Genomic DNA, 26157 nt, shown 5'->3' with positions numbered 1-26157 from the left:
CTATAGTTTGTGGGATATAAATTTTCCATCTAACTAGATAAAACTTTTAATTCAATTACAATTTTTGTAGATTCTATTTTATTCACTCTTCCAATTTTACTATATCTCTTCTTTTACTTCTTCTTAACTCATTACCCTCTTTAGCCTTAATTTTTTTTTTTTTAATAATACCCTTTCAATTATATATTTTTCCCTATTCTTACGTCCTCAACCCCAAAGAGGATTACGCTAGAAACTAAATAAGAAAAGTCTGGGAAAAGAGGACGAAATGGTTGGGTTTTCAAAAGCCTTTTTCAAGCCCAATCTGTAATATATTATATAAAAGCCTAGCTTTGTTTAGGTTAGGTTAGGTTGGGTTTAGCATATCTGACTCAGAGCCACGTAGCCAATTAAATCCTCAAATACTTTTTAAAATATTCAATGTTTTGTTTAGGTTTCGATTAAAATCATAATTTTCTACAGAAATATTTTTAAAAGGTACAAAATTTTGAACCATGCTTATTAGTACTTCAATACAAAAGAATTTGATAAACTTTTTAGAGCTTGGCCCACCCACCAATCAATCCATTGGAATTGGATTGTCCTCGTGAGTTCTGTGGTGCTGGATCTTGGGAAGATATTACTCCACCTAACAATCCACTCCAAACAATCTAAAGACCAATATATATATAAGGAATAAGGCGCGACGGCGCCGACTAGGTGAGAAATTAGAATTATAATGATTGAAACCCTTGAAGGGCCACCATTAAACATAAAGAAATCAGAAAGTTATCATGTGATTAGAATTTGAAAGATTAGATTAGATAATATTATATTGAGAGAATATTGTGTGGTTGCACAGTTTAGCAACAATCTTTATTATTATAATGAGAGAAGAATGTGTATTATTGATGCCCAATTCATGTTAAATAATATTTTAAAATTATATAAGTATCTTAAATAAATTCACTAAATCATAAGAAATAATTTTTTTAAAGAGTATTTTATCTTTTAAAATTCTCTTAAGAAAAAAGCTCTTCATGCTTTTGAAGAATCTTTAGTTGAGCAGTATGTTCCTAATTATTGCGAGAGATGGGTGAGTATATATTATTGATGTAATAAATCCATTAGTATCAAAATTTAAATTACAAACTTTATTAATCACATTTATTAATATTATAATAATATAAAATTAAATTAAATTTTATTTTTAAATTCTCTGGACAAGTAACAAAATGTGTAACTTTCACTAAGATATTAAGATGGGGCGTTTGATAGCCCAATCATTTATAATATGATTTTATTTATCATATATATTTAAATGAAATCCGATTGATTGGGCTTGGATTTTGAGGCTGGAATAAAATTGAGCCTTTACAGCCTGGCCCATATACAGACCTAAAGATATTTGGGGATGTCGTATGAAGAAAACTGTGTATATAAAGAGAAAGACATGTCCCCACATAGCAGTGAAAGAGACAGCAATTGCAGCTGAATTCATTTAAATACACTTAATACACCCACCCCAGTTGTGAACACATCCAATTTCACCTAATAAAAAGCAAGCACATGGGTTGCCTCGGCCCCCACAAGGACATGACTCTGCAACCTCAGCTCCATCTCCATTAGTTCACATTATTATTATTATTTATATGGTTGTAATAATAATAATGATAATGATGATGACGACGTTACAAGGAAAGAACTCCACAACTCCTCCATCTCCACTAGTTCACATAATATAGATGTGGTCATGGAGAAAGTGGAATGGAGGAAGAAGGTTTTTCCAAATCCTTTGGATAAGATTTTGGTGATGATGATAATGTCGTTGTTGTAGGATGTTTACGGAATACTATCGTTATGGCCCATGGTTAATAAATGTGTCGCCCGAAATTCTTTTGAGTCCATTGACACAACCCTTGATTTGATTGATAATTTCTAGTGTTGGATATGATCATTTTTTGTCAAAATTTTACTTTTCTTTACTATTATAATGAGAGAAGGCGGAGTAGATGTGGTTCCACGCCACAATTTAGAAGATAAAATTGCCCCCACATTTTCATTTAATTTGATTATTACTAAGGTCATTTTCATCTAAATGGATAAAATTATAAACTGTCGACTCTTAGATTAAGTATTTTCAAAATTCTCTCAACTAATATTTTAAATTATGTAAAAACCCTAATAAAATAAAATTATTTTCAAAATTCTCTCAACTAGTAATTAGTTTTTTTTTTTAAAGTTCATAGAATTTTGTCCTCTTCGTCTTTGTGGCATTGGATCAGGAAGATTTCAAATCTTAATATGTTAGTAAGGCTATTCTTACCCAATACATAATTCTGAAATCCAATAGAAAATTTTAATAGATGGTGACAGATTTGCTAAGTTAGTTAAAGTTTGTGATTGTTGATACCACAAGTTGGGTTCGTAATCCATCCCAATCAATCGCCTATGCCATAAATTCTCAAGTCATTTAGGCCTAGAGGGTCTATATCACCCTCTTATTACGGCAATTTAAACTCCAACTCACGCAGAAAATCAAACATTGAGATTCAATATTTAGTGTCACAAAGATCTCCCAATGTCTATCCAACTTGACTCACATATCTTCTAAACAGACCCTAAAGTCCTTGGAATAAGTTGAACATGGTCACAAGTCTTAAAGCAACAATGACTTGTGTTTGTGAGGAACACCACATGTTTTATCAAATATAAAAGTTTATTTTGAGGTCATTTTTAATTGTTTTCCGTTGGTGGTTTGAGAGTCGAGACCCATAGAACCTTTCTAACCTCAAACATAATCTTTTATGTACACAAAACATATGGCTGAAATAAAAAGAGGAAAAATAGAGATTCCTTAGAGTTTTTTTATATTTTATGATGGGGTGTCCGAACTTAGGTCTGACTAGGGGGACAAGAAGAATCACAACCGGAGCCAAGGCATATATGGTCCCTCATGTGTAATGCCCGCACGTCACACGTACTGGGTAAATGAGGGTGCGCCCTTGTGATTGGCATTGAGGAAATACTGTTCATACTGAGTATTGAACTCACAACCTACAGACTCTCACCACTTATCTGATCCGAAATTGCCATTGAGCCACCTCCTTGGATTTAGAAAATATTACTTAGTACCTAAGTCTCAATTCCAAAAATCTAGAGACACAATTTAGTGAGAATCCCTAGGAGTATTCTCCAATCTAAATCATCCTTGGTTTGAAGCTAGTGTTGGGATTTGGGAAATCTATCTTCGACCCTAGCAATTCTTGTAAATTTCGCAAAAGAGAGGCACAAGATGCTTGGTCAGGATTGTAATTTTGGATTGATGAAATCACATCATAGAAAACACTTCATATAATTGGACTAGACGATTTTTTTATTTTATTTTATTTTTAAAATAAATTTAAAAATCTGAACTCAAGAGTCAAGGTCTCCTTTTGCTTAAGATATGAAATTTGTTATCTAGAAGGCAAAAGTGTCACTTCAAACATTATATAAAACAAGAAGGAGAAATAGACTCCAAAATCACAAGAAACAAGTTTCACCCATTAAAAGACAAATCATAAGAAGTAAATTTGCTTTGTTTCTAATTTTAAAATAGATTAAGATGAGATACTAAAATAATTGACTGTTAAGCCATGCTCTCATGTATGATTTGAAGAAAATGAATTGATTATCTATTCCAATTAAGAAGATTTTTAGAAAGATTTTAAAACCACATATATGTTTAAAATGATCAAATTGATGAGTTGCTTTAAGGTGAAACACATTTAATTAGTGATAATGGCTAAGAGTTTGTTTGGATATATTTAAAAAAATAATTTTTTACTATTTAAAGGTTGAAAGGTTTGTTTAGGTGTATTTTAAAAATTAAATTTTTTTTTTTTAAACTTTAAATAAAATAAAAGAAAATTACTTTCTACTTTCTAATAATTACTTTCTACTTTGTATCCTAACAAGACTTAAGTGATTCAGTTCTTTCACCTAGCAAAAAAGAAAAAAAAACAGTCATTTCTGTCATGATGAACTATTTACATCAATCAAACATAGTTTCTTTGTGAACCAACGAGAAAGGAGGGCTCAATAGAAAGATGATTATACCATTAAAAGAAAATATCAAAGACAAGGAGGTCGACCTATTTCACAATCCATTATAAATCCGACAATATAATCTAATTGGATTCTTATGTTGATTCGAATGAATCAATCTTTTAACATATTCTGCTTTGTGTCTAATATCTTTTATAGGCACGATAGATTCTATAATCTAATTAAGGGTAAGAATTGAATTTTAGAATCCAAACAAAAAGCTGTCAAAGTCATATTCAAAATCAAAACCGAAATTTCATTTTATATATAAAATAAAATCCTTAATATTTTTTAAACATTGTTTACCTATGACATGAGAAACAAATATGCATAATTATTAAATCAAATAAGTAAATTTAATCGAAGGTAGCCATTTTGCTAAGTTGGTTAAAGTTTGTGAGCATCCATACCACAAGTTGAATGAATAACCCACATTCACCTACTAATTACTAATCATTAACTCACTTGCCTAGAAATTCATATTAAAAAAAAAAATCTTTTTTTTTTAAAGTGTTTTGAAAATGAACAGGGTAGCAAACTCCCAAATTTAATATTAAATTTAACGGTAAAAAATAATCTTTTAAAGTTCATAGAATTTTTTCCTCCACAGTTTGTAGGATCAGATCATGTTTTGGATACCACAAGGTGAGCACAACGACTTTTAGTACGATTTGAAATCTTATTAAGTTAGTAAGACTAACCTTACTGAGTTGGTTGAAGTCTGTGATTGTTGATACCACAAGTTGGATTTATAACCCATACCCATCAATCGCCCATGCCATAAATTCGCAAGTCGTCTAGACCGAGAGTGATTCGATCATGACGATTTCAACTCTAGCAGAAAATCAAATATTGAAATTCAACATTAGTGCCTCTACGAACTCTCAATGTCTATGGAACTTGACTCTCACACATCTTCTAAAAAGACCCTACAAACCCTAAAGTCCTAACTCCTAAGTTGAAAAAATGGATACAAGTCTTAAAAGCAACAGTGACTAGTGTTTGTGAACACCACCACACGTTTGATCGAATATTATAGACGTTCGATTATGTCCACAAAACTGGAACAATAGAGATTCCTAGAAAACCACCTTTTGATGGAGGAAGTCGAACTTTCTTTGAGGCTAGTGTTGGGATTTGGGAAACCTATTTGTTAAGGACACGAGTGGTTTAAGAAAGAGAAATAGATTCCAAACTCACACAAAAAACAAGTTTTACCCATTAAAAGACAAATCACAAAAATAAAATTTATTTTGTTTCGATATCTAAGGTAGATTAAGATGAGATACGAAAATAATTGACTGATAAGTCACCCTCTCATGTATGAGTCCAAGAAAAGGAATTGATCACCTATTCCAATGAAGGAGATTGTTTAAAAGATTTTAAAATCACATAATAAGTTTGATATATGGGCGTTATAGCAACTTGAAAGTTAAATACATTTAATTAGTGATCACGACTAAGAGCGTGTTTGGATACGCTTAAAAAATAAATTTTTTATTTTTGAAAGTTAAAAAGTTTTATGAATTAATTTAAAAAAAAATTACTTTTAAAAAGTAAAAAAAATTAATTTTTATAAAATAAAAAGAAATTACTTTCTACTTTATAAAATTTACTCTCCTAAAACTACTTTCTTACTCAAATACTGCTTACTTTCTACTTTGTATCCAAATAAGATTTAAGTGATTCATTTATTTCACTTAGCAAAAAAAAAAATTCCTTTCTTTCATGATGAACTATTTGCATCAGACTAACATAGTTTCTTTGTGAACCATGGAAATATGTGAGTTCAACAAATAAATGATTATTCCATGAAAAAAAACAATGACAAGGATGTCAAGTTGCTTCAAAATCCGTTATAAATTCCGACAATGTAATCTAGTTGATCCTTATGTTGATTCGAATGAATCAACCTTTCCACATAGTCTAATTATGGTCGGATATCTTTCATACTCACAATACCAGATTCTAGAATCCAATTATCGGTAACAATTGAATTTTAGAATACGAACAAAAAGCTGCCAAAGTCATAAATACACAGCAAAATCAAAACCAAAACCAAAATTTTATTTTATATATAAAATAAAATCCTTAATTTTTTTGAATCCTTATTTACTTGTGCTATAAAAAATAAATATACATAAAATATCAAATCAAATAATTAAATTTAGGGTCTTAGTTACGTTAAAGTGCAATAAATACACTTTGAAAATTGAATTTCTATGAAAAATATCCTCAAATACTTATTTTCAAGGTGTATTTAATGCAATTTAACAAGTGCCTTTAGGACACATGTGAACAATAGAAGGTGTCCCACTTGCTAAGTTGGTTAAAGTCTGTGGTTGTCCATGCCACAAGTCGGATTCATAATAACCCACCATCACCTATTAATTACTGACCTTTAACTCACTTGCCTAGAGAAATATCAATGAAAAAATAAAAAATTTAAAGGTGTCAAAATTACAGTTCTATCCTTATATATCCATCGTAGTCCATCCCACTCGGTCACCCATGTCAAGCGTGCCCATCTCACTCTTACGCCAACTCCAACTCCAAATTCAACTTTCGCTGAAAATCAAACATTGAAATTCAAATGTAGTGTTACGATTACAATAAAGTGAAAATGGCTAGAAGTCCTAAAGCAACAACGACTGATATGATTTCATGTTCATTTTTGGGTTTTTTTTCTTTCTTTTTTGTTTTCGGTATGCAATTTGAGATGATAAAATGACTTTTTTAACCTCAACCGTGTTGAAGGTGAAACACTGATTCCTAGGTGCAATTTACCTGGAACCCTTAACCCCTTTTTTTTTTTTTTTTGGGGAAACCAAACTATATTCATCATCCACAGTTTGTCAAGGACAAGTGAACTTATAGGGTTCACTCGATAAACGGCAACATTGGAAAGATGTCTTGGATTTTAGAGTCGTGCTGGAGTGACACAATGGGATACATCTGATGTGGTGGCGTGCATATAACTATCGATGCTTTTCTGCGAGATAGGAGTAAAAAAGCATCCACAGTTATATGCACTCCACCACTTCAAATGTGTCCTGTGTGTCTTGCACTTTTACTATAAAAACTACCTTGGAGTTTTTATATAACTCCAAGGGAATCTTACTTTATGATGTTCTTCTCCCACCAAACCTTGCTTTCTCAAGTTCGTTGCGGAGCAAATCCTAAAGCGGATCCACGTCATAAATATATAATTTTTGCAGTTAATTTGTAACTTAGCATTCCTTGGAGTGGATTTTAATCACATTAATTTCTGACGTTCAAAAACATGATCTGATGTACAAGATTATAATTCTAAGAACTTTTAAAAAAAAAAGAATTTAAAAAAAAAAATTAATTTTTACCGTTGAATTTTAATTTTAAACTTGGAAGTTTGATATCCATCCATTTTCAACATCTACTATCAATATCAAAAAGATTCTTTTTTCTATGGAAGTTGAGTTTTTTACATGCAATAGAAGTCTGTATTATTTGATTTCTAATTTGATTGTCCATGTGATCTGAATGACCTTTTGTAAGATTTGAAATCTGACTAAATTAGTCATGGTAGCATGATTCATAAAGTAAGGTTTGTGCAGGTAACAAACTTGATAAAGTAGGGGAGTTTTTGTAATAATATTGTAACAGATAGGTCTGTCCCATAAATCTCTCATATTCCTCCTGGAATATGACGAAATTTGAGTTCGAACACTGTTCATTTTAATTCCCAAAACATAATTTTTCAGTGAATGCATCGATTTTACAATCAATAAATTCATTGATAAAATACCAATGATTTTATCATGTCAACTATCTTGCTAGTAATTTATTAACGAATTTGTTGATTATATAAGTGATAAATTCACTGAAAAAACATATTTTTGGAATTAAAATGAACATTGTACAGGACCAGAATTTTGTCATAAGTTGTGCACATTTTGAGAAATATCTCAATAAAGAAAATAAATGAATGATTGAGAATAAGTAAAAGTTGGGTGACGTCTGATTTTTTTTATTTTTCTATTGTTTAGGTTTAGGATTTTATATGAGCCTAATCATAATTACTGAAATTATTTGGAAGAGTGTTATAAAGTTTTGTAATGTTAAGATTATAATTTGAGCAGAATCTTTATTGCTATTGGCACCCCAACTTTTACTTATTACACCCCAATTACGTAAATTATTTATCACACTCCAATCAAAGGTTAAAACACCCTATTCAAACATAACAAAGGTTTAACTCAAATTATTATCTCAACATTATAACACTTGTTCAATTTACAATTATGACTACGCTTATATAAAATTTGAAATTCAAAAAATATATAATCTAGCAAACAAATGAGAGCTTTTATTGGCACTCCAATTTTTATTTATTCTTAGTCATTCACTTATTTTCTTTATTTTTAATTGGAGTGTAATAAGTAAAAGTTGGGGTACCAATAGTAGCTGTCTTTCTAATAAGGTCTTTGCGCTCACTTAAAGGCACATTTTGGGTGAAATGTAATAATGTATGGTTGCAAGTGGGTGCGAAAAAAATGACCACTTTAATAATAGTCCCCCATAACAGCTCCACACATTATTATATAGAATAATGATTTTCTGGCGACCCTCTCTGACACGTGCCCCTTGATGTGGCATGTGTTAGAATCATAGATTCTTTTCTCGGGATACACATCTGCACATATTTATGGGGATGTATAATCTTATATCCCAAAAAGGGAAATCTATGGTCTTAGGCCATGTCACGTTAGGGGGCTGTGTGAAAGGGGCATTAGAAAATCATGACTATTATATACTTGACAAAAAAAACAAGTGGCAAAAGCAGGGGTAGAGCCAGGATTTTGCCTATGTAGGAGCGATCAAGAGTATAAATTTTTTTTGTAAGAATAATTAAGAGTGAAAAAAAAAAATTGTGAGGGCAACTAAGATTGGAAAAAATAAAATTGTGAGGATAATATTAATCTCCGCCATTAAAATCCGTCCCAATAGCTCTTGTGGGGGTAATAGTGGCCCATTTTATTCATAGACGGTGAAAGTTCTTGTGGGGGCACTTGCCCCCACAGACCCCACTCTAAATCCGCCCCTGGGCACAAAGTGTTTGGTTGGGATTGTAATTTTGGATTGTTGAAATAAAATTACAGAAAATACTTTTTACAATTTGAGTCTGACTTTGAAAGAGGCAGCCCGCTTGAAGGAACCCTCTCCGCAATGTGAGACGCCAAGGATTTTCGTACTTAATTCACATCCTTACATTCTATCAATATTTGGGATACCTCCTTCAAAATACCACGTGTCATAATGTAAAGGGGGCTCCTTCAAAATTTTGAAGCAAAGTATTTTCCTTAGAATTCAGATCTCTTTTGACTTCTTAATAATTTTGAAATCTAAACTCAAAATCTCGTTTTGCTTCTGATATGAAATATGATACTCGGAATGTAAAAGTCACTTTATATGCTAAATCGAACAAAAGTCAAAAAGATAAAAGATAAAAAAACAAGGCTTCAAAATCACGAGAAACAAGTTTTACCCATTAAATGACAAATCACAAGAAATAATCTGCCTTTTTTTTTAAAAAGGATAAGGAGGTCAACCTATATCAAAAATCCTTATAACTTTCAACAATGTAATGTAATTGGATCCTTATGTTGGTTCGAATGAATCAACTTGTCCACATATTCTACTCGGGGATGTGTAAAAATAGATTCAAAAATCTAGTTATAACTTATGAGTAAGAATTGAATTTCAGAATCCGAAAAAATGAAGCTGAAATTATATTTATTTACCAAAACAAAAGAATCGCTCTATTGGATAGGTGACTAGGATCATTAGCTTTGGCACCATTTTAACAGTGGTCCACATAACAAAAGCTACCCAAATTCTTGTAAATTTCACAAAAGAGAGGCACTAGGTTTTTCGTTATGGATTGTTGAAATCAAATTATAGAAAATACCATTTAGAACTTACAATTTCATTTGACTACACAACTTTTATTTTTATTTTAAATCTAAGCTCAAAATTTCCTTTTGTTTATTGGTTATGATCATATATGATATATCAGGAATGCAAATGTATCACGATTTCGGATACTAAACAAAAAAAATAAAAAATAAAATATCCAGACTCCAAAATCACAAGAACCAAGTTTTACTCATTAAAAGATAAAATAACAAGAAACACTCTAACTGTGTTTTTATTTTTAAAGTAGATTTAGATGATATACCAAAATAATTGATTGTTGAGCTATATGAGAGTAAGAGAACTCTCAATTCTCGTGTACGATTCTAAGAAAAGGAATTGATCACCTATTCCAACCATGGAGATTGTTAAAAAGAGGAAGAAGAAGAAGAAGAAAATTATTAACAACCATTTACTCTAAAAGATCGATCTGATGGGGACGGTGCAACTATAAATATAAGAGGGTCAAATTGGGGCATGATATGTGAGCACGTAATATTTAGGAGTGGAGGTAGATAACACAAATTCCCTCGTCATATTAACAACCATTTTCCCCAAAAGATCGATCTGATGGAGAAAGAGCAACTATGAGTATAAGAGGTCACATGTCAAACTACAACACGATAAGTGAGGACATTACTCGGAAGCGAAGGTGGATAACATAACAGTCAACAAAAATAAAAGAGAGAGAGGAGAATGAGAAGAAAAAATAAATTGAAAGGGGAAGAGCGATCATAAGAAGAGAATAAGAAGAAGAAAACACACACACACACACACAGAAAGAGAGAGGAGGTGGGGGAGAAGGAAAAGAAGAAAAAGAAAAAAAAAAACAGAGAGAAAGAGAGAGATCGGAGGAGGAAGAGGAGAAGAAGAAGAAAAAAAAAAAAAAAAGGGAAGAAGGAGTGCCCAAAAAGAAATTTGTTTTTTCTTTTTTTTTCCACATTGGCCCCTCCTCAATGTTTTTTGGCGTGTCAATAAAAATTTTCAATAATTATATTGAACTGCATTTGATAGATGATCATGGTTAAGTTATTACTTTCCTTAGCTGATTAAAAAAACAATCATTTCTTTTATGATGAACTATTTGAATCAGTCCAACATAATTTCTTTCTGTACCAAAGAAAAAAGAGGGTTCAACAAGAAAATGATTATACCATGAAAGAACTAGGACAAAGAGGTCAACCTATTTTAAGAATCATTATAAAATCCGACAATGTAATCTAGTTGAATCCTTATGTTGATCTAAAGGAATCAACCTATCCATGTATTCCAAACAATATGTAACAATAGATTCCAAAATCTTAGTGTGGGTAAGAATTAGATTTAAGAATCTAAACGAAATGATGTCAAAGTTATATTTACTTTTTTTTTTTTTTAAGTGTGTAGGGTGCAACACGAGGACTTCCCAAAGAGGTCACTCATCCTAATACTACTTTCGCCCAAGCGTACTTAACTGTCAAAGTTATATTTACTTACCGAAACAAAAACAAAACCAAAACTAAAATCAAAGGAAGACACTATTGGATGCATAAGTGTAACTAGGATCATTAGATTTGGCACCATTTTTCCATTGGTCCCCATAACAAAAGTTTCCAAAATTCTTGTAAAGTTCACAAAAGAAAGGTACAAAGTGTTTAGTCCAAATTGTAATTTTGAATCGTTGGAATCAAATTATAGAAAATACAATTTAAAATTTAAAATCTCAATTGATTACACAAATCCTTTGAAAAGATAGTTTTTTAAAACCTAAATTCAAAATCTTCTGTTGCTTGTGACATGAAATATGATATAACAAAATGCGAAAATGCCAAGACTTCAATCATTAAATTAAACAAAAAGAAAGAAAGAGGAAAGAAACAAACTCCATAATCATAAGAAATATGTATCACCCACTAGGAATTAAAATAACAAGAAATAATCTTACTTTAAGATGCGATATCAAAATAATTGATTGTTTAGGATATATGATGTAAAAAACTCTCATTACCACTCCAATATTGATCCGAATTTTTTTTTTACTAGGTCGAATAGTAGGGCTGGTAATGGATCGATTCAGTACTAGATCGGTACCACTCCAATATCAATCCAAAATTTTTTTTAACATAAACTCAATCTGATCCAATTAATGAATATTTGAACTGAATCCGATTTGTTTCATTTCAACCTTAATTTGAAACCGATCAAAACACGTCTTATTTTCAAATTATCAATATTCAAAAAATTTGAAATCATATAAAATTTTAAAAAATCTACTTCCCAACTACAAATATAAAGGGGAATTAAAAAGACTAAAACGTTTTATCTATATGTATTTATATGAAATTAAGAATAAAAAATATATATTTAGATTGGATTTTTTTCTGAACTGATTGAGATACATCCGAATTCAATCTGAAATTCCAATTTTTGGATTGCATCGATTCAGACAAGAGGTATATATCGGATCATTGTCAACCATAATCTTGGGCCTAAATGTAATCTAATTGGATGCTTAAGTCGATGCAAATGAATGAACCTTTCCAACATATTCTATTTACTCATAATCCAAAAACTAAACCTAACAATAGATTCTTGAATATAATCATGAAAAATACAAACAAAAGGCTGCGAAAGTAATATTTACTCATCAAAACCAAAAACACCAAAACGAAAACAAAATACATATTAGTGTCAAACTAGTGAAAATTTGCGAAAAGCTTCTTAACTTTCTCAATTAAAAGCTACTTCAACTGTAATAACGGCCAGTTTAACTGTAAAGCACTTGAGAATTGCAAGGAATAAAATCCTTAAAAGCTTTGGGAGCTTCCACCACTTCCCACTCCACTTTCCACAATTTCTCATCTTCAAACACTCTCCCAACTGCCACATCTAACCCACTCGACACCACATAGATCCTCCCTTCAACCGCACTAACAGCAAATGGTCGCTGCAACGCATCACATGGAAACCCTCCACCTCCCACATACTTCCACGTGTCAGTCTCGGGAACGTAAACTTTAACCCTACAATCCCCATGTTCTGAGATGACAAACAATTTGCCATCCAACACCACACTAATCCCCGTCCAACCTTCCCTCATCCCTACACTCATCTCATGCCACGTGTCCCTCTCCGCATCGTATACCCCACCTCTTGGAGAGAAACTGAAGGGCCACGTCCATCCTTCCGTAACGTACATCTTGTTCCCCACCACCGCTGCATCGTACCTTGCTAAACCAGAGCGCATTTTAGCAACTGGTGTCCACGTGTCCTTGTCAGGATCGTAACACTCAACTGTTGATATTGTACCCTCCTGTCCGACGCAGCTTCCTCCAGCTGCGAAGATCTTCCCTCCGATGCTTCCAGCAGCGAAGAAAGATCGTGGAGTCAGCATAGGAGACGCTACGGACCATTCGTTGGTTGAAGTACGGTACGTGATTAGGGTTTGCAGAGATGACTCGGTGTCCGATCTCATACCTCCGAGTACGTATAGCGATCCCTTGTGAGGAAGAACAGCGCAGGCGAATCCAGGTGGACACACGGGCTTCGGACACGGCATAGGTGGAAGAACGAACCAACGGCTGGATTGAGGATCGAAGGCTTGCCATTGAAGCTTAGCCGTTGATCTCTCGAAGGCGAAAACGAAGATGTAAGGGAGAGACAGTGAGAGATTTAGCTTTGAGAGTTGAAAACTAGGGTTTTTGATGGTTCTGTTCCATGAAGAAGAGACGGATCGAACTAGGGTTTGGTAAGGGTAAGGGAGGTAGAGGAGACAGTGTTCAGAGATATCGTCTGGTAAGCCTGGGATCAACGGTTGTTCAGATTCATGTTTTTCTTCGAGATTCTCAATTCTTGATGATGAGATCGTCATTTTGGGAAATCAGATTTGTTGTGCTCGACAACAGAGGAGGAAATTTGAAGATGAGATGAACTCACAGGCGATTTTCTTTTTTCTTTTTTTGGGATTTTTTTAAGGGCTTCTAGAAGCCGGATCTGGAGCACTAAAAGCCGCAAAAAACCAACTTCTGACGAAGCGAATTTCCGCCAAATCTGAAGAACAGAGACCGATTCGATTAAAGAAATGTTAAAGATTTTTTTTTAAATAAGCCGAATTAGGTGATGGTAGCTTTATAGATTGAAACCAACTTTGGGTCTCTCTCTCTCTCTTTCTCTAAAAACAAAAGGATCTGATCTGGTTTTCAAAAGCTAAAAACATAATAATCGCAGAGAAAAAGAAGACGCCATTAAAGTACGGTAGCGTTCGGTTTGGTGATGTTCGTTCTTCAATCTGCAAAGAAGCAGCATTTTTATATAGGAGGGAGTGGAGAGCCGTCACATCAAGCGTTGGCATCATAGTGTTCTCGAAGCCTGACTCATCTGACTCACTCAACTTGGTAGGATATCGAAAGTCGAAACTGATGGAATGAATTGTAGAATATTGGATTCTCTTCGAGATTAGTATTTGATGGAATGACCTTAACAATCATATTTATAGGCCATGGCTTACTTCATATGCAAGTATTGAGTCATTGGCTTGTCAATTCTTAGGCCACTAGTCCTTCTCATTAACTAAAAGATATTATTTTTATATTGAAATGGATGTTCAACCAAATACATTAATTCATCACTATTACAACTCACAATTAGTTTTGGACTTGAATTTTCTATAATATACTATTTGTTTCGAAGTAACTAATACACATGATGAATGTGTACTCTTTAATTAATTAATTAATTAATTACTTTATAATTTATTTTAAAAAAGGGTCAGGATACCTTGACTCCTAAGAATGACTCATGAAAAAAAAAAAAAACACATGATCCCAATCTTTTTATGGAGATCATTTTTTTCACGCAACATGATAAAGATAAGTATCACAAAGGGACGAGGGGGGCGCTAGGAAATAATTGATCAATGTTTTTAATCAAATCAGTAAACAGGGAGATACTGAGCTCTACGCCTAGAGCCAAGAATATTACGATAAGAAGAAAAATAGTAATTTGTAGTCCTATCATAAAGAGTGTGAAGCACAGTTTTAACCAAACAGACAATTCAGCACCTTAACAGGGCCAAGTCTCCTCAAGAAAGAAGGAATTAAAACTAAAATCACATAAATAGAGTGTAAGTTTGATACAAACTGAGATCACTCAAAACATAATATGGTAAGACCTAACTTTGACAAGTGCAGAATGACAAACTACAACTAACTTGAAGGAAACCAAAAAGATCAGTTAGACCTTAGCTTGGACTCAGAACCCATAGTCGACCTAGAGGAGGAAAAAACTCCTTTGTACGTCAAGTCCCCTTATTCATAACAAGGGACACAGAACTTATCAAAATAAAAAGTGTGAAATATCTTGACACGTCTATCCCTAAGGTGCAAACTAACTTTAAGAGAATACAAAGTTCAAGCTCCTAGACACATTTAAACACATATGTTAAAGCAATCCACGTCTTAATGATATCACACATCTGACCCCCCCCCCCCCCCACCCCTCCCCGAGCCTGTATTCGATCCCTAACTTGTTCCTGATCTAAATTTGAGATCATATTTACCTTAGTTTATTCCTAATCAAACCCTTGATTTGTATCCAATTAGACTCGTAACACAAAAACGACCCTGAATTAATATCTAAGTCCAAGGAAGTCCTTTTTATATGAATAAATAGAAGAAAGATCTTATCAGACTAATGGGACACCATGTGTTAGAGATCTTTTTTTACTTCAATTTAATGACCTGGAACACTGACACATCAGGGTCAAATCTTCTTGACATGTCATGGATTCATCTTCCAAAGCACTCAAGTGTACTCCAACTGAACAATTCATCTAAAACGTCTGGATTAGTCGTATTGTAACATCTATCTCTAGAATTAGTTTATAAAAACTAACGTACAAAACATATAAGGGGTTGATTGGCAACAAAAAAAAAAAAAACTCTACAAGTCCACTATTCATCTTCTTTATTCATTCTCTTTTATCTAAGTATTGACTAAATCTTTGTAGGATCATTAGCAAGCACCACACCAGGTCTCATCCTTCTTACCTTCTTACATTCTATCGTCCTAAAAGCCATAAAGGTATAGGAGAAAGTAAAATCATTTTCTTGAAGATGAAGAGGTCAAAAGACCATGGTTAAGCCCACCATCAGAAGAAATCAACCAAGTCAACACCAACAATGAGGAAAGCTCTTCGGATAAATCCCATAATCAGAAGACAATTTTCATCTCGAGGAGTGAAAGGCTTAAGAAACCATCCACACCTTTAAATGCAAAATCTAATGGTTGAAATTTACCTTCAAGATAAATTTCTCCGAGATTTAAAAAGTTCTTAAGCATAGGCAATGCATGTTATGTTTATGATAAGTTGAAGTGAATTCCTTCAACATTGCACTTGATATTGTGTTGACGTGGCAGTGGGCGAGAACCATAGATTTTTTTTTCTCTATTTCTCTAGAAAAAAATCTACAATTCTTTACCTACGACTACATCAGCACAATGTTGAATGCAAAGTCTAAGGGGGTCAGTTTAAAACGACCCATTAATAGAGCCTAAAGAGATGGGTAATTGGCCATGTTCAAGCCTTTATTAATTAGAGAAATTGATGATGAAGTTGTTTGTGAAATTGATATTTTTGTTATTATAACGAAAATATATATCGAGGGATTAGTTTTTGAATTTTGTGGGTATAAATTTTGATTCAATTCCTTTTTTTTTTTTTTTTATCCTTCAACAATCTTGATCCTCTTAGCCAAAGATCTTCCATCCGAGTATTTCCAATATTCTAATTCGTGCACTTTTGACAATATTCTTAGAGATAGTAGGCCTAATACATTTAAAAAAAGGTTTCCAAGAATTTTCGTGTACAATAAAACATTTAATATGGTATATCTTGTAGCTTAGGGGAGGATTTGCCGTGGGGTTTATTTCCCCCATAAGAATTTTGAAAGTCTGCAAGAAATTATGCTCTATTACGACAGATAGTAGGAGCGGATAAAAAATGAATTAACAGTTGGAACCAATCAAATGTAATTTCTTTTTGAACTGAAGAGAAAGGAAAGTTCAAAAAGAAAATGGTTGTACTGAGACAAAAAATAAAAACAAGGAGACCAACCTACTTCAAAACTCATTATAAATTCCAACTATGTAATCCAATTGCATCCTTATTTTGATAAAGCAAATCAACCTTTCCACATATTCTATTTAAGGGATGAATCTTTTCTTTATAATCCAAATTGTATGTAAGAATAGATTGTAGAATCAAATTATGACTGCGAATTATATTTTAGAATAAAAGTTGGCAAAGTTATATTTATCAAGAAAAATAATAAAGTAACATTAGAATTAACATCACTTCAAGCATTGTTGACGTGGATATGTGTATAAAATCATATATGTTTTTCATAGAGATACAAACGAGAAGCATTTATGGTTCTGTGCACACCAATATCCCAAATGATGTCAATTTATGTGTTACTCCAGCACTACTCATTTATCAATGGTCTCTCTAACAAAAGCTTTTCAAACCTTTGCATGGGATCCATTTTAGTCACTTTATTACTTTTTCTCTTTTTCACTCAATTTTATTTCAACTCCCTTAACTTTGTTATATTTATCTTTTACCATTTTTAACTTTTTTTATTATTTTTATTTATCCTTTTAACCTCAAAATTCTTTACTAATACCTTTCTATTTTTTTTTTCCACTTTTATATCATTAACTCTCTCATCAAACTATAGTTTTGTAGAGTCCACTTTATTTCTTTTACTTTTCATTATCTATAATTTTATTATATTTTTCTTTTATCCCTTTTTTAACTCATTTTATTAATTTTCATCTTTTACCTTCTTAATTTTAAAATTTTTCAGTAATACCTCAAATCCAATTAGGCTTGACCCAAACTACTAATTTCGTGTCGTTTCTGATTCATGTCTCAGGTCGTGTTAAAATTGCCACTACCTACTCCAATTTTATTTTATTTTTCATTTTTACCCCCTTAACCCGAAAGATGATATGTCGTAGGCACAGGTGAACTCTAGTCTATATAATAAAACATAATGATACTCTCTTTATCATTCAAGGTTGGAATTTAATCTAATTACAAATCTCGAGGATAACTTTTAATTTTGTTTTCTTTCATCTTCTTTTCTGTTTTAAGAATAACTCTCTAATTTTATTATTTTTTCTCTACTACTTTTTTTTTTCAATATACTCCACCAATTTTATTGTTTTTCCTCTTCTACTCTCGTAATCCTAAAGAATATGTTTGTGCTGATAGACCAATAAAACACTAGTTCTTGAAATATCACAAAAGAGAGGTACAAAATGTGAGGACATGAATTTTGGATTGTTGAAATCAAATCAAAGAAAATACTTCTTAAAATTCAGAATCTCATTTGACTACACAATTATTTTGAATATAAATTTTAAACCTAAACTCAAAATCTCGTTTTTCTTGTAATATGAAATATGATAGAAAGAATGTAAAAAGTGTTTTGACCACAGACAATAAATAAATAAAAAGAGAAGAAGAAAAGAAGGAAAACAGCAAGAAACAAGTATTACCCGCTAAAAGACAAAGAACAAGAAATGATCTTGCTTCCGTTCCTATTTTTTAAAGTAGGTTAAGATGGGACACCAAAATAATTAATTGTTAAGGCATGTGAGGTAGGAAACTCTCTACTAATGTACCATGAAAAATTCAAGGACAAAGAGCCAGTCTATTCAAGAAGAAAGCTACTACTGTCACACCAATTCCTTTATAAAGTATCCAAGAATAATTGCACACGGTTGGTGTGGCCTTGGCAAAAGTTGGTGCGACAATAGCAACTCTCTTAGAGAAATCCTATAAAATCCAAGAATGTAATTTAATTGGGTGAATCACTATTTCTTGAGCTTAAAATGAGTTATTTAAGATTACAATTTCTTGTTCATTTTAATTATTAAAATATAGACGATCATGTTTTCGTTAAAAAAAATTCAAAAATAATGAATTCCACAAGTTTAAAATGACTATTTCCAATTAATTACTTTAAATCTGAAAATTGTCACTTTAAAAACCTCCTAATTCGTTATCTTTCATGTTTTAGTTATTAAAATAAACAATGAGCTGGAATCGTAAATTTGATTTGATCCTTGAATATCTTTTATAATTCAAAACATAATAACAGATTCTAGAATCCAAATATGGGTAAGAATTGGATTTTAGAATCCAAACAAAACCATGCCAAAATTATACTCTACCCATAAATAAATAAATAAAAACCAAAATCAAAATCAAATACGTATTAGTTTCAAAGTCTGAACATTTGTAACTTTATCAATTAAAAGCCACTTCAACTGTAATAACGACCTGTTTAACTGTAAAGCACTTGGAATCACAAGGATCAAATGCCTTAAAAGCTTTGGGAGATTCCACCACTTCCCACTCCACTTTTAACAACTTCTCATCTTCAAACACTCTCCCAACTCCAACATCCAATCCACGCGATACCACATAAATCCTCCCTTCAACTGCACTGACAGCAAATGGTCGCTGCAGCGCTTTACAGGGAAACTCTCCACCTCCAACATACTTCCACGTGTCACTCTCTGGAACATAAACCTTAAGACGATGATCCCCAAGTTCTGAGATCACAAACAGTTTGTCGTCCAACACAACACTAATCCCGGTCCAACCTTCTCTCAACCCTACACTCATCTCCTGCCACGTGTCCCTCTCCGCATCGTAGACCCCACCTCTTGGTGAACTTAAGGGCCACGTGGCCCACGTCCATCCTTCGGTAACGTACATCTTGTTTCCGATTACCGCTGTATCGTACTTCGCTAAACCAGTGCGCATTTTAGCAACAGGAGTCCACGTGTCCTTATCTGGATCGTAACACTCAACTGTTGTTATTGTACCCCCCTGTCCGACGCTAGTTCCTCCAGCGGCGAAGATCTTCCCTCGTATGCTCTCAGCAGTGAAGTACGACCGTGGGGTAAGCATAGGAGACGCTAAGGACCATTCATTGGTTGATGTACGGTACGTGATTAGGGTTTGTAGAGATGACTCGGTGTCAGATTTCATACCTCCGAGTACGTATAGCGACCCCTTGTGAGGAAGAACAGCGCAGGCGAATCCAGATGGACAAACTGGCTTGGGACACGGCATCGGTGGGAGAACGAACCAACGGCTGGATCGAGGATCGAAAGCTTGCCATTGAAGCTTAGCCGTTGATCTCTCGAAGGAGAAAACGAAGATGTAAGGGAGAGATAGAGAGAGATTAAGCTTCGAGAGTTGAAAACTAGGGTTTTTTATGGTTCTGTTCCATGAAGAAGAGACGGATCGAACTAGGGTTTGGTAAGGGTAAGGGTAGGTAGAGGAGACAGTGTTCAGAGATATCGTTTGGTAAGCCTGGGATCAACGGTTGTTCAGATTCGTGTTTTTCTTCGAGATTCTTTACTCTTAATGATGAGATCGTCATCTTGGAAAATCAGATTTGATGTGTTCGAGAACAGGGGAGGAAATTTGAAGATTTGAAGATGACATGGACTTATATGCGGATTTTTTTATATTAGGGTTTCTAGAATCCGGATCTGGGGCAGTAAAAGTCGCAAAGGGGCAACTTCTGACAAAGCGAATTCCGCCAAATCTGAAGAACAGAGACAAATTCGATTAAAGAAATGTTAGATTTTTAAAATAAGCCGAATTAGGTGACTATGGCGTTATCGATTGAAACCAGCTTTGGATTTCTCTCTAAAAACAAAAGTATCTGATCTGGTTTTCAAAAGCTAAAAACGTAACAATCGCAGAGAAGAAGAAGAAGAAGACGACGACGCCATTATAGTACGGAAGCGTTCGTTTTGGTGATATATTGTTCTTTCTTTCTTTCTTGCTTTAAATCTGCGAAAACAGATGCATTTTCCATTATATAATATATAAAGAGAGCGGAGAGAGCCGTCACATCAAGCGTTGCATCTAATTCTTCCAGCAAACTGACCCATCTGACTCACTCAACTCAGTAAGTTATCGAAACTGATGGAATACTCTGTAGACCATTGGATTCTCTTCGAGATTCGTGGATTTCATCATTCGAAAAATCATATTTATGAAATGATCTTAACCATCTAATTTATAGGCCCACTTTTTGGATGGTCCTTCTCATGAACTAAATGATATCTCATATTGAAATATATGTTCAACCAAATACATTAATACATCACATGTCACAATCAATTTTGGACTTCAAATTTTTTTATTTATTTTAAATAAATCATAGAGTAATTAACTAATTAAAACTAATAGTATTATAGAATATATATATTTTTTAAATCTTAAGCACAGTCCGCTAATAATTTTCTGACTCAAAAATTTTCACTTACGCTGTGGCAAGGTCATAAAACTGTTGATCAGTGTTCTTGTGAATCACGAAAAAAAAAGATCCATGATTTCGTGCCTTTGCCACATCGGTCAAGTACAAATCAAGTGATATTTTTTGAGTTAGAAAATCACAACTCACGGAGAGAGATGGTGTTGAATCCTTCATTAGCTAGAGGGATCGATGATGAAGGTATTTGTGAAATTGACATTTTTTAATTATAAATAAAATTACGATGGATCGATTATGAATTTTGTAAGTAAAAAATTTGGGTTGACTTCCTGGCTCTTAACATTCTTCAATAATCTTGACTCTCTAAATCAAAGATCTATCTGAGTGGTTCTCTTATTCTTCTTGATACACTTCTTCTGACAATATTCTTCGGGTTTCAATAATTTCAACGCATCTAAACAATGGTCTTTCATTTTCTTTCAATGTATGGGTGATCTTGGACTCCGGTCTAGTAATATAAATTGTATAGGATTCGTTAGCTTTCTTACATATCTGAAGAAATCATCAAATTCATATCTTTGCATGTTTTTAAGAGGATAATTGATTGGCATAAGATGTAATTCATTGCAAGCCTATCCTCTAAGAATTCAAGATCTAAGCTAAGAAATTGAAGTTGGCCTCCATTTTTCTTTTGGGGATATATAAGGCTTTGATAATGGTGAAGCCAAAACAACTGAATTAAAAAAAATTATAGATTCAAAATCTTATAAATTGAAAATCACCTTGGACATTATTGAGGTGTTGAAGGGTGAATATACAAGCCTCATTGTTCTTACCATCAATTATCAAAATCTGACTTGATCTACTCTTCATTCTCCAAACGGTGTGGGTATGTATCAACAATCAATTTTAATATTTCGGCCTTCAAGTAAGGATTTGCAAAAGAAAGTATGTATGAAAGCAAGGAAACAATAAAGCAAGCATTTCTGAGGAGGGCTCAAGTCTCCAATCAAATTAATTGATAAAGACTTTTGGTGAATATTCGAGATGACATGGCCCTAAAACCTCTGACCTCAGACTTGTGTTGGTTTTTTATTTAAATAAATCAAATTTATAAAATATTTTATTAAAATATTAAATTTAGTTTTAAATTCTTTTCAAAGGGGATGTATGATTGAGATAATAAACTAAAGTGGTTCACTGTATCTAAGTTCATAATGTTAGGTGCATGATTCAAGTTTCATATATACATGTTTGTTCATAAATCGATGTTTATTCATATTTAATCATCTTAGATTAATGAATTTGACTAGAAAAAATGAATTTGAAATTAAAAATTTTTTATATAAACAATAAATACGTATATAATGCACCTAAGTTAGAAGACTTTGTGGGACACATATAAATTAATAGCGATACGTTGTCGTAAGTACATCTCTACTACTATCTAAATCCCATAACGCCATTGGTTTTGACATCTCACACATTTTATATATCTTTCAATTTCAATTTTTTCTCCAAATTTTTGTAGGACTTATTTTCTTCATCATTTTTTGTGGGCATCCAAAAAAGAGGTAAGATACAAGTTCCTATATAGTAGTGTAAATTTATAGACTAAGTTGTATCGTAGAAATAGCGTTGGTGCTTCCTTGCACAAACGAGAGACTCTGACTATTCAAGAAGCGTTTATGTATATCTTAACCAAGTTGATTTAATCAAAGATTATTGTTCTTTATTTGTTTCTTACAACATAAATCAAGTTTGGAGTTCAATTTCCATCAATTTGTATAGAAGATTATCAAATATAACTTAAATGCCCTCATCTTCAACTTCTAGTTAAAATTCCTTGATGTTTTTCCCCTCGAAATTTATCATCTTTTGATTCTTTAATCTCTATTGTAAACTATTTTTATCCTATTTATCTCTTATATAATTATTATTTTTTAATAAAATTCATTGTCTTTTACTTCAAAAATAACAGTTATAATATCTTGTTTTCGACTTCTAAAGGTTGAAAGAGATAGAATCGCATGGCTCAAAGATGAGATTAAAAAATTCTACTCAAGAGATTGAAAATTAATGTCAAAGAGGTGGGCATGTATGTTATTTTCATTATCTCTCTGTGAAAACCAAGGTCAAGTGGTATGCCATCAGTTTGAAACTACTAGAGTACCTCAAATACTAACCAAAACAAGGAGGATTATGTCCAAATCACCTCAGATTTATTTATATTTAAGGAAAATCTAGTTCAAATGATACTTGAGGCAGAGCACGGCTTCTAAGTACTTGGTGATCTTAAATCTCCCCTAATTAATGGAATAATTGACTTACTACTTTAAGGGGAAAAAAGAAAAAGATTGTAAATACTTACTCGAAATCTCACTTAATCAAATTTAATTGGGAAAGAACTGCCATAATTTTTTCTGCTTCAAATTGTTGAAATTAGACAAGTCCATATTTTAATATAATTATGTTTCTTGAGTTTTTTTTTTTTTCTTTGTTTTAAAACTGTAAGGCACTGAGCAACGGCAATTCTATGAAATTTGGGAAAACTCCAACCTTCAACCCGTGATGCTAAATAGTCGAAGAGAACAAACAAGAAAGAAAATCAATCAGAACACAGAATTTACGTGAAACCCCTAAGACACGAAGAAAAAAAAATTTCAAACCACAACAATTAGAAGAAAATTATAATATTTCACCTACAAAGAACCTCTCAACCAATGGGCCGCGTGACTTAATTAACAATGTACTGTTAGGCTTCACAAATCACCACAATAATGTCTTAAAGGAAATTATTTTGGCTCTATAAAAAAGTCAAAAACTGTATAAACTTGCATACCACAAAGCTTCATTCATTCAAAAAGAGAGTGTGTCAACTTCAATATGAAGTCTCAAGATTTAAAAATTACTTTCTTGTCGTGTCCCACACTGCAGCCATAAAGCAAAGCAGATAAAAAAGGAATATTAGATGAAAAACCCGAAAAGTGGGAAAACTATACACGCTTGTGTTTGGATTTTGTGATAGAGCTGAGTCAAGAAAGGATGCAATGAGCATCGGGTGAATCAAATAGGCTAAAAATTACCCAAAAAGCAAGGCAAGTTAAACTGGCAACCCAATTTGTTATTTCAAAATGATTACTTTCCCTTTTTGACAAAAGAAAAGTAGACAGAGACATAGGGGAAAAAAAAAAGAAAAAGATAAGAGTATAAGACCCAACTCTACATGTGCAAACGCACATCTCAATGAAGGGTTTATTTGTAATTTAAAATTTTAATTCAAGGATCATTTTAAAGATTAGAAAGGGTGTTTTTGTAGTTTTAAAATTTAATTTTAGGGACTTGAGATTATAATTCTTTTGATTTTTGATCAAAATGACCTTGATTGTATTTAGTTTAAAATGTAAAGGTGAGGGTATTTGTGAGATCTAAATTTTGGTGTCGAACCACTTATAGTCTCAATTGGCAACCAACATTTTTTTGTCCCATATGGGTAATTAGTTTCAGAATGGGCAGATTTTTTGTGAGGGTGATGTTTACCGTGAGAAGATCAACCTTATCAAAAATTAGCCAATTCCCAAACTTCTTACTCCATCAAAAGTGGTTTACAAAGAATTGGACGGTTCGAATCATTTATATCAAAAGTGGAATTATAATATGACATACATGATGATAATTCAAGAAGTCCTATCTTGAATCTAAAAAAGTTTTAAAATCAATTGAAAATTAACTTTGAATTTGGAGAGAGAGAGAGATAGATAGATGTAGAGAAATAAGGCTCAAAATGGGTCGGGGCTGAATATGAGTACATCAATATCCGAATTTTTAATTTGGATTCAAAATCAGCTTCAAATCTGACTCAGATCCTATTAGTTAATTTGGTAGGTTAATTTCAAATCGTTCAAGATTCTTTGAATAAAAATCTTCAAAGGTAAAGAGACTTGAATTCAAGACATTTTCCTTTTTGGAGGGAGACCTTGTTTAATAGGATCAACACTTATTGGTCGAATAAACGTAGTTTAAAAAATATAACTTACAAAATAATATATCATTCGGATCTATGCGGATATAGGGATGGATTCGTTTCCAACCCAAATCTGACTCAAGTCAAGAGACATCAACTTTTATTTGAACCATTTTTTTATTCAAATATATTTGAAGAAACCAAACCTGCTAAATTCGGATTTGGATGACTCAAATTTCTAATAAAATCCATCCCATTTTAAGTCTTACAGAAAAAAACCTTAAAATCATTTTGAGGTATTTTCATCATTTACTTTAAAAATAATGATATCTTTATTTTCAAATTTTATCATTTCGTCAAATCGACTTTCCACAAAAACGATAAATCAAAAGTGGGTTTGCAATTTGTTTTTGTCTTTTTAGTAGAAATTAAGAAGTTGAGTACCCACCAAACATGATTTGAAGAAAATTTGTAGATGACATTTTCCATGTTGACGATTAAGGGTGTGGGAGATTTAGTTGCTTTTCAGACTTTAACACACTATCCTTTAATGTCGTGACCTTTTGGCCTTAGGTTAGATTAAAGTCAGAAAAGTGTCCTAATTTCAGCTCTATTGCAAATACCAAATAATCTTCATCCATTGAAATCGGCTACAAAATTATCATTTGGTGATAGGTGATTTTTGGAAAACAACGTTAGATAAGTATACAATAATATTAGAAATTTTGATTTTTGACCATTAATTTAATATCTTATTAGTGTTCCAAAGATTTTAATCATTAACTAATAAATAAGGGTATTATTGATTGTAAATAATGTAATTTTCAAATTTCATTTGATTCCCAAAAATACTAAAAGTAGGAAGTGCTTGAAAAACTCAAC

At 32.5% G+C, this 26157-nt stretch overlaps 1 protein-coding gene and 1 pseudogene across 1 annotated transcript; both read right to left on the bottom strand.

The window, feature by feature from the left end:
• Positions 1–12567: 12567 nt before the first annotated feature.
• On the bottom strand, positions 12568–14453 carry LOC147381290 (F-box protein AFR-like). The gene has a single exon (XM_086430630.1). It carries the CDS (start codon positions 13868–13870, stop codon positions 12767–12769), a length of 1104 nt encoding a protein of 367 aa, XP_086286756.1. The 5' UTR covers positions 13871–14453; the 3' UTR covers positions 12568–12766.
• Positions 14454–19255: 4802 nt separating this feature from the next.
• LOC147381289 (F-box protein AFR pseudogene) lies at positions 19256–20951 on the bottom strand (annotated as a pseudogene).
• Between the last annotated feature and the right edge of the window lie 5206 nt (positions 20952–26157).

Source organism: Akebia trifoliata, unplaced genomic scaffold (assembly GCF_017979445.1).
Source record: "Akebia trifoliata isolate Shusen 1 unplaced genomic scaffold, ASM1797944v1 Contig00603_ERROPOS1908002, whole genome shotgun sequence".
NCBI lineage: Eukaryota > Viridiplantae > Streptophyta > Magnoliopsida > Ranunculales > Lardizabalaceae > Akebia > Akebia trifoliata.
This window is presented reverse-complemented; position numbering and strand designations above follow the sequence as displayed.